Source organism: Monodon monoceros, unplaced genomic scaffold (genome assembly GCF_005190385.1).
Source record: "Monodon monoceros isolate NGI ecotype Baffin Bay Population unplaced genomic scaffold, NGI_Narwhal_1 Super_Scaffold_18, whole genome shotgun sequence".
Taxonomy (NCBI): Eukaryota; Metazoa; Chordata; class Mammalia; order Artiodactyla; family Monodontidae; genus Monodon; species Monodon monoceros.
This window is the reverse complement of record NW_021703774.1, coordinates 807668-817148: the sequence shown is the minus strand read 5'-3', so window position 1 is coordinate 817148 and position 9481 is coordinate 807668. Positions and strand designations below refer to the sequence as shown.

General features: G+C 63.9%; 1 protein-coding gene across 2 annotated transcripts; it reads left to right on the top strand.

Annotated features, from left to right (window-relative positions):
- The first annotated feature begins 820 nt into the window (after positions 1-820).
- On the top strand, positions 821-5316 carry ELF3 (E74 like ETS transcription factor 3). 2 transcript variants are annotated; one of them, XM_029227124.1, is made up of 9 exons: positions 821-916; positions 1275-1445; positions 1727-1948; positions 2094-2189; positions 2296-2415; positions 2539-2628; positions 2785-2901; positions 3790-3985; positions 4574-5316. In XM_029227124.1, the coding sequence occupies exons 2-9, from the start codon at positions 1283-1285 to the stop codon at positions 4686-4688; spliced, it is 1119 nt and encodes a 372-aa protein (XP_029082957.1). In that variant the 5' UTR covers positions 821-916; positions 1275-1282; the 3' UTR covers positions 4689-5316. The 2 variants fall into 2 exon arrangements, with proteins under 2 accessions (XP_029082957.1, XP_029082958.1); XM_029227125.1 differs by lacking the exon at positions 2296-2415.
- The last annotated feature ends 4165 nt before the right edge of the window (positions 5317-9481 follow it).

The window sequence follows — 9481 nt, the reverse complement described above, 5'->3', positions numbered from 1 at the left end:
AGCCGTGTGCGTGGCGATCAGATGAAGGCCAGATAGATAGAGGGGTAAACATGTCCACGTGGGTCCGGCCCCTCCCTCGGCAGCCCCAGGCAGTGGGCTCTGCCAGGGGCCGGGTAAGTTCTTTGGAGCAGAGCCAGGTCCTCCAGAGGGGGCTGCAGCGGCTCTGATGCTTGGATGGCGTCCGGCAGGCAAAGGATGCCAAGACGTTGCCAACTAAGTGGGTGCCAGCAGTGGCCCTGTGGCTGGGGACGCTGGGGACGCTGGGGCCCTGGGCAAGGCTGGCAGGCCGTGAACGTTGCCTGGTGTCTGGAGAGCCTTCCAGCCTGAATCCCGGGCGTCATGGGAAAGATCCCCAAACCTCCGTATCTTCCCTCCCTGCTAGGCCCCCTTGTCCTCAGACCCGCAGACGTTTGGGGGCCAAGAGCCTTCCTGACCCAGTTCTGACCCAGATTCCCCGCCCCTCCCCCCTTCAGCCCATCCTTGGCTTGGCCCCCCAGAGGAATTTCCTGAGCCAAAGGGTGGCCGAAAGTGTAGATGCCCACCCAGCGTCCACCTGCCACCCGCCCAGGCCACTGCCCTGCGCCCAACCCCAGAGGGTGCGGGATGACAGACCCTGACAATCATTAAACCAGCCGGGCCTGATTTCCCAGCACCGCCGGCCTGGATCCCGGCCAAGTGGCACAAAATATGCAAATCACCTGGGGCCAGGAGCCCAGTCTAAAGGCCAGGAAATCCCCTCGACCAATGAGCCACCAGCTCAGGTTACCGCGGGTGCCTATAAAGGCCCGGGCGCGGGCGGAGCTCGGAGCTTCTACTTAGCGTGGCCTGCGTGTCAGCGCTACCTGGCGGAGCTTTCCCCCTGGATTTCCTCCGCCTGCTGCCCCTAAACCCGCCTGCCACACCCTCGGCCGCCAAGGTAGGACCCCTGCCTGTCACATTCCCCCGCCTGGCCCCGGGGGGATTGGGGAGGGGCCGGTGGAGCTTGGTTCTGAGCCTGCCCAAGCAGGAGTTGCAGGGCTGGGCGGTGTCCTGAGGGCCCGAGAGCCTGTCCCTGCAAAGGACAGAGTGGCCACGACTGCAGGTCCCACTCGTGGGCCCAGGAGAGCAGAGGAGGGAGCCCAGCGGGGGGCCTTGTGCCCCCCCCCACCAGCACACCCTCCGTCCCCCGGGCTCTGAGACCCTGGAGCCCGTCTTGAGGAGAGGGTGTCCTACGAGATGTTGACCTTCACGCCCTTGGTCCCCTGGCTCTCACCGGCCTTGCCCTCCCTTCCCAGGTAGCCTCATGGCTGCAACCTGTGAGATTAGCAACGTTTTTAGCAACTACTTCAGTACGATGTACAGCTCGGATGACCCCAATCTGGCCTCTGTTCCCCCTGCCGCCGCCTTCGGGGCCGATGACCTGGTGCTGGCGCTCAGCAGCCCGCAGGTGCCCCTGGAGGGCACAGGTGGGTCTCAGGAGGGGCTGGGCGTTTGGGGAGGGGGAGACATCCGCCTAAGAGCCTGGGACAAGTGGGGGATCGGGCAGGGGGAGGGCTGGGGTGAGCTGTAAGAAGCTGGGGTGTTAGGATTTGGGGGCTGCGCCTGGCGGGGGTGCTGGCCGGGGTGTTGTGAGCACCACCGCCCGCCCTGCTCCTGGCTGGGTGCTCTGAGAGTCTAGGCGGGACCCCCGGAATCCCCAGCTGGCCCCAAAAGGAGGCTGACCCGTCACTGTGCCGGCCCCTTGCAGAGAAGGCCAGCTGGTTGGGAGAGCAGCCCCAGCTCTGGTCCAAGGCCCAGGTCCTGGACTGGATCAGCTACCAAGTGGAGAAGCACAAGTATGACGCCAGCACCATTGACCTCTCGCGCTGTGACATGGACGGGGCTGCGCTCTGCCGCTGCGCCCCTGAGGAGCTGCGCCTGGTCTTCGGGCCCCTGGGGGACCAGCTCTACGCCCAGCTGTGGGACCTCAGTGAGTCCTGGAGGGGAGCCCGCCTCCTGCCCGCCCCCTCCTCAGTTAGGGAGGCTGGTCTGGGGACTGGCCCGAGGGCACCACCAGGGAGAGAGCCCCAGGGAGGGGAGGGGAGACCCCTAGGCTCTGACCCCCTTCTCATCAGCTTCCAGCTTCCCCGACGAGCTCAGCTGGATCATGGAGCTTCTGGAGAAGGACAGCATGGCGCTTCTGGAACCCCTGGGGGACCAGGGCCCCTTGGGTGAGAGCCCCTTCTCTCAACCCCCCCAGCCTGTCCTGTCCCCTCTCTGCCCCACACCCCCAGCTGGGAGAGTCAGGGCCCCCTCTGAACTCTCACCTCCCCCCAGACCAGGGAAGCCCCTTTGCCCAGGAGATGCTTGAGGACTGCAGACAGGCCAGCCCCTTCTACCCGGGCAGCTTTGGCACGGGGGCCCCCTCCCCGGGCAGCTCTGACGTCTCCACCGCAGGTGAGCCCTCGGGCATCTGCCCACAGCCTCCCCTCCCCAGATGCCCTGAGCACTGGCGCCCCGCACTAGACCCCAGGCTTTCTGGGAGGACCGGAAGGGGCTCACTCTAGCCCGCCCCTCCAGGGACTGGCGCTTCTCAGAGCCCCCAGGCCTCAGACTCCGGTGGAAGCGACGTGGACCTGGACGCCCTGGACAGCAAGCTCTTCTCTGGGGGTGAGCGGAGGGAACCTCCTGGTCCCCGTGGGTGTTCCTCTGGCAGTGCTCAGGGGCTGGCCCCCTGCCCCCACCCCCTCAGGGTTTTCCTGGAGGGGGGTCGTCCCCCAGCAGCCCCCATCCCTCCCTCTCCTGACCTTCCACCTCTCCCCACAGACGGCTTTCCCGACTACAAGAAGGGGGATCTTAAGCATGGGAAGCGGAAACGGGGCCGGCCCCGAAAGCTGAGTAAAGACTCCCGGGAGTGTCTTGAGGGCAAGAAGAGCAAGCAGGGTGAGAGGGGGCCCTGCACGGTCGGGGGGCCCTGCACGGCTGGGGGGCCGTGCATGGTGAGGGGGACCCTGCACGGCTGGGGGCCGTGGTGGGGCCGGTGGGTCCTCTCTCCTGAGCTGGGCCCTCTACATGTTCCTGTGCACGGGGCCAGGGTGCGCGTGGTCACTGCCCGGTGGCAGGGCCTGGCTGGTCCTTCATGGTGCATGTGGCGGTGGAGCCACGGGGGCTGTAGGAAGGGGGGGGCTGAGGTCCAGGCTTCCTGCCCACCCCTCGTCCTGCCTGAGGGACACACTTGCTGGCGGGTGCTGGGCAGGCTCAGGCAGGGACAGTGGCTCAGCCGCTGGACGGCCCATCCACCGAGGGCCATGCAGGGGTAGCCCTTCCACCCACCAAGTCCCTGCCCCCTGGCCTTGGCCCTTGCGTGGGCTCCTGCCGCCAGAGCCACCGGGTGGGCCCCCGCAGCTCCTTCTCATCTGCACATGCACCCCTCCCACACGCACTGGGCCTGTTTGCTTCTTCGGGTCATTCTTCCCAGGAAGCTGTCCCCTTGTGTCCCAGGCCAGGGCCAGCTCTGTGGTCCTGCACCTGCTGAGCTCTCACCACCTTGTGCTGTATCTGCTTTTTTACCGTGACCCCTCGAAACAGTGAGACCCTCAATGCGGTCCCATGTCTCAACCGCTCTTGTATCCCAGCCAGACATTTGATCAGTACCTGAGCGAGTTAAACCTCTGTGCCGTGCAAGACGTGGTCTTCCTGGAGCTTCCCCGGCTGTCCCGTGGGGGAGGCCAGGAGGGAGGCAGCCGCCAGTAGGCTGTGCGCCGGGATGGGCAGCGGTCGTGGGGGTCAGGGGTCGCCTGGGCCGCTGACTGATGGAGCCTGGCCTTGCAGCCCCCAGAGGCACCCACCTATGGGAGTTCATCCGCGACATCCTCATCCACCCGGAGCTCAACGAGGGCCTCATGAAGTGGGAGAACCGGCAAGAGGGCGTCTTCAAGTTCCTGCGCTCAGAGGCCGTGGCCCAGCTCTGGGGCCAGAAGAAGAAGAACAGCAGCATGACCTACGAGAAGCTGAGCCGGGCCATGAGGTGAGCGGGCGGCGCGGCGCCGGCACCGTCGCAACCTCCCCCTTCCGGCGGCTGTGAGTCCCGGGCAGCGCGGCGCGGGCACCGTCGGAACCTCCCCCTTCCGGCGGCTGTGAGTCCCGTGCAGCGAGGAACCACGGGGTCTGGCCACATCGTGGACTCTGTGGGAGCCTGGCTGGCCCGCAGCACACGCTGAATTCGGTCTGACAGCATTTCTTTGTGTCGCCTGCAAGGCTCGTCCTAAGAAAGGCCCTTGGTGGTAAAAAGGGCAGTAGCCGAGGCCCACACCATTGAAGCCATTAAGTTGCCTGTCTCTGGACCTTGGTTTCCTCGCAGACCATCGCTAAGGTTTTCTCAACCCTAAAATCACGTGGCTTCGTGATAGGCCCAGGACAGAGGCGAAAGCCACACAGAAGCCAGGGCATGGCCCGGTGCTCAGGACAGAGCAGGGCGAAGGAGCAGAGGCTCCTCCGTGCAGGAAGTGGCTCGGGCCCAGGTCGGCCGGGCTGCAGCCCAGCAGGGCAGGTCACCTGAGGATTCCTGGCAGGCGGGCCCCTGCCTGGGCACCTCTGACCACCCTTCTCCCCTCAGGTACTACTACAAACGGGAGATCCTGGAGCGGGTGGACGGCCGGCGGCTTGTCTACAAGTTCGGCAAAAACTCCAGCGGCTGGAAGGAGGAGGAAGTGGCCGGGCATAGGAACTGAGGGTCGGATCGGCCCTGCGACCAAAGCTCGGACGTGAGGCTGCAGCCCCTGGAGGGGACCACCAGGACGCCTGGGCATGCGCCCTGCGCCGTGGAGAGAAGCTGAGGCTCTGGCTCCTGTCGGCCGTCGTCCTGGCATCTGGGGCAAGTGGCCTCTGCTCTCTGTTCTCCTCTTGGAATTACAAGCCTGGTGTTTGAGGCCACTTGTGTGCTGGCTGTAGCTGTGCTCGCGGCTCCTTCTGTCTGGGCCGCGTCAGACCCGATCAGACCCCAGTGGCGGACACCTCCTACAGAGGCCGGAGCGGGCTGAGAAGGCTGGGGGCCCTGGGCCCTGAGAGGGCCCCCTCTTTCTGGACTGGCTTCCCCCTCCCCACTCAGTGCTTGGACTCCGCGGGCGGGGGTCAGAGCACTCCGTAATTTATGTGCTATAAATACAGATATGTACATAGAGATCTATTTTTTCTAAGACGTTCCCCTCCCGCCCCTCCCTCACCAGGTGCTGGTGGCCACACTGACTGTTCTAGGCCCTCTGTGGACCAGTTAGGAGCAGGGCGGTGCTGGGACCCTTGGGACGGGGCTCCTGGCTCCCTCCTCCTGTGAATGGGGGCAGAGACCTCCAATAAAGTGCCTTCTGGGCTTTTTCTAACCTTTGTCTTAGCTACCTGTATACTAAAGTCTAGAGCTCTGGCCCGGATGTGGGCAATGGGGCTGGGAAAGGGGACCAGGGCAGGGGTCTGCCGGCTGCAGGTGAAGGTGGAGGCTGAGGTTGGGGGAGAGTGAGGGTACGGGTGATCCTTCCCTGGAGCTTGGGCTGTCCTGCCGCCACGAGGCACCAGCGGGGCGACCTGGGCCGAGCCAGGCCTCTGCAGCCCGCTGCCCCACTGTCAGGCCGCCGTGCCCTGGCGTCCACTAAGGAGTCTGGAATTGCGTGTCTGGCCTTGTGGAGTAGATGTGCATTCCAGCCAAGCTGGCTGCAAGCTGAGTATCTGTAAGATGAATCCAAGCTTTCGTTGTTGGACGTGGAATCGGAGTTATGATCTTGCGGAGGGAAAAGCAAACAAAGCGAGATGAGTGCTTGAGGACTCGGGGGAGGAGGAACGCCTGGCCTGGTCTACGTGGCACCGCGGACACCGCTGCCGCCGCGCGGCCCCCTCCCCACGACGGAGACTGACAGCCCGGGTCACAGACGCAGAGGGAGGCTCGGCTCCCCGGGGACTCAGCCGTGCTCCCTGCCGTCTCCCCAGAGGCTTCTCCAGGGCTGGGGCTCCTCTGACGGTGTCCTCTGCAGACTCCAGAAGGTGCTGCTCCGTCTGCACAGAATGACACCTCCGGGTTCAGGTGGGGCTGTAGGTGGGGGGTCCTTGTGCAGAACGTCTCCCAGAGCGGAGTTCCTTAAGTCTGAGGCCTCGAGTTCCGGGGAGCACTTTAAAAAGCCATTTTGTGCGTTTGCAAGGCTGTTTAGCTGTCTTAGAAAGCTCAGATTATTCACCAAAGGGATGCGGGTAAGAAAGGCATCTGAGAAAAACAGGTGCGTGCTGGTGTGTGCGTGTGCACGTGTGTGCATGGGGCTCACTCAGGAGGACAGGGCCTGGGGGCTAGGAGCAGTCCTCACTTCCCCGCGGCTGCTTTATCGGGGGTCCTGGCCTAATAGTCGCCTCATTTCTTGAAAATGACCAAGTGCGGGCGCTGTGCTCACCTCTCCGCCCGCGTTATCTGGGGTCCTCGCGCCCCCAGAGGGTCACCCACGTTGCCTGAGTCCCTTCTGAGAGTGGGCAGGAGCCCCGGGACCAGAGCACACCTCCAGGACCCCAAGCCCGCCCAGGACCCTCCGCCTCCATCAGCTTCTTCAGCCCGGAGGCACCGGCGGTGAGACGCGGCCCGGAGGGTCTGCTGGGGAGGAGAGCTCCCCGCCGCCCAGCCCTTCATCCCGTGCCAAAGGGCCCGAGGCAGCAGTGCCCGCACGGCGCGCCGACCTTTGTCCTGCCGTTTTCAGTTTATGAGGTGCTTTCCTCATCCTTTATCTCATTCCTTCCGCACCACAGCCCTCGGAGGGGACTGGGCGTCCCCGTGTCCCGGCTGGGGCAGGAGGCTGGTCCAAGGTCGGCGGAGCCTGGACTCCTGCCGGCGCTTGGGGGCGACAGGGGGCGGGGCCTCGCTCCCTCCTAGGGGGCGTGGTCCTCAGTGTCTCCGTCCCAACACTGCAACCCCGCCCCCCGCCCCCCTCCCCAGGACACTGCAGGGCCCGGCAGCCCTGGCAGCCCTGGCAGCCCTGCCCGTCCCCACCTCTCCGCCGGCTGGACTCAGGGGCGTGGCCCACCTCTTACTGCCCCCGTGGGGTCGGGGGGCTGCCTGGCAGGTGAGGGAGCCCCTCGGGGCGTGCCTGCGGGGGAGGGGCGACTCCGCCCCTTCAGCTCCCCTCTCGCACGCGGGGGAGCCGAGCTTTCCCTGTCTTCGATTCCTTTCGCTCTGTTTACACCCTTTCACCCTCAGGAGCTGTGGGGCCTCTGGGCAAGGCCGGGCTTACTCATCTCAGTGCCTCCGCAGCGCCTGGCACAGAGAAGGCGCTCGATAAATATTTGCTTGGCTGCCCTGTGCCTCTCCCTGCCTCTCCCTGCCCGGCCGCCCCCTCCCCCTGGGCACACACGCACTCAGGCCCCCCAGCCTCACACTCGCACACAGACACACACACACACACACACACACACACACACACACACACACACGGCCTCAGCGCGCCCCCTGCAGTGGACGAAACCGCCAGCCCCTGAGTTATCAGCTCACCTCCCCCCGCCTCTCTGAAGCGGTTCTGCTCCCCTTCTCCCCGCCAGGTGGGCTCCGGCCTGCCCCCAAGTCGGGCCCAATGCAAAATGAAAACTCAGCCCCGTTGTTAAAAATTATGAACCACTCCCAAGTGGCGACAGCAGAGCTGGGCATTCATGGGGCCCTGAGGGACCCCTGAGGGCAGCATCCCTGCCCGTCAGAGCCGCTGAGCCGCCCACCAGGCCTCCTGCTACAGGTGCACCTGCAGCAGCAGAAAACCAGGAATACGTGGCCAACTCTTTAAAATCAGAACAATTGGGCTTCCCTGGTGGCGCAGTGGTTGGGAATCCGCCTGCCAATGCAGGGGACATGGGTTCGAGCCCTGGTCCGGGAAGATCCCACATGCTGCGGAGCAACTAAGCCCGTGTGCCACAACTACTGAGCCCACGTGCCACAACTACTGAAGCCCGTGTGCCACAATTACTGAGCCTGTGCTCTAGAGCCCGTGAGCCACAACTACTGAGCCCGCGTGCCACAACTACTGAAGCCCGTGTGCCACAATTACTGAGCCTGGGCTCTAGAACCCACGAGCCACAAGTACTGAGCCCGCGTGCCACAACTACTGAAGCCCATGTGCCACAACTACTGAAGCCCGCGCCTACAGCCCATGCTCCGCAACAAGAGCAGCCACCGCAATGAGAAGCCCACACACCCCAAAGGAGAGTGGCCCCCACTCGCCGCAACTAGAGAAAGCCTGCGCAGCAACGAAGACGTAACGCAGCCAAAAGTAAGTAAATAAATTTAAAATCAGAACAATTTTTACACAATAACGGGATGGTGGCTTCTCTTTAACCAAAAGATCTGGCTGTGCTGAGCCAGCTCCCCACTGGACCACAGTCTGTGGAGGCAGAACCGTGGGTCCCCGCAGCCACCATCGTCACTGCCACGCAGGGCCCTGTGGCCCGTAAGCAGGAAGTCCTCAGCCTGGGTGGAAGTGCCTGCCCCCCACCTACTGCTCCCGGACTAGGAGCTCGTCCTGCAGCCCCTCTACCTGCAAAACGATGGCTCCTTGAGGCTGTCAATCAATAAACAGGTGATGGGGGGTCATACCTGGATGTGGGTTCCTGCCAGCCGCCTCCACCATGAGGGCCTGGGACCAGAGCCCCCTGATACACACTTGGAAGCATCAGATTTTCTCACCTCAAGACCTCTTTTAGCCCAGTTGGTGTACAACATATCAAGGACACCCATACACCCTGGAATATGGGTGCCCTCTGTGCTGGGCATAGCTAATTAACCCAGGGTGCCGAAGAGCTGCCCTTGCCCGGCAGCCTTGTCCCGGCCCGACCCCTCTCCCTGTGGAGGGATTCATCTGTGCAACACCTCTTCACAGAGTCTTCCCGAAACTGACCTCTTTTCAGGAAAAACTGTCCCTAGGTGAGCCGGTGAGTCCTGCATCGTAACCAATCCCAATGACTGAGGGACAGGACACTAGACCCAGGTGAACAAGCCCTATTTCATAGATGGGGAAACTGAGGCTCAGAGGAGGCAGGCGACTAGCCCAAAGGCACACAGCGTGCGGTGAGAACGTGAGCTCAGTGTCGACAGCTGCCCCCTAAGCAGCACCTACTGGGTGAGGGGTCACTCATCCCTCCTCTCACTGAGCATCTGCCTTGCCACCGGGCTGCGTGCGGGGGGCCCGGGAGGGAAGAGTCACCCAGGACTGCGGAGCCCACGAGATCTCAAAGAACAAACCCCCGCCAGCCTCCCAGCAGGCCTGTGAGGCAGGATGGACCCTCCTCTCCTAGGCGGGGAAACCGAGGCTGTGCAGGGTGAAGAAACAGCCTATAAGGGCCTGAGACCAGGATCTGGAGCCTGGCTTCCTGCGCCTCTTTCCTCAGCCCCACCACGGACTCCGGACTCCGCCTGAAACCCCACCACCAGATGCACAGTTTGAGAAGCACCTGGGGTGGGGGCTCCATCAGAGTAGGTTTCAGGATGCTTCCCAGTGACCCTGTGGGAGGATGGAGAACG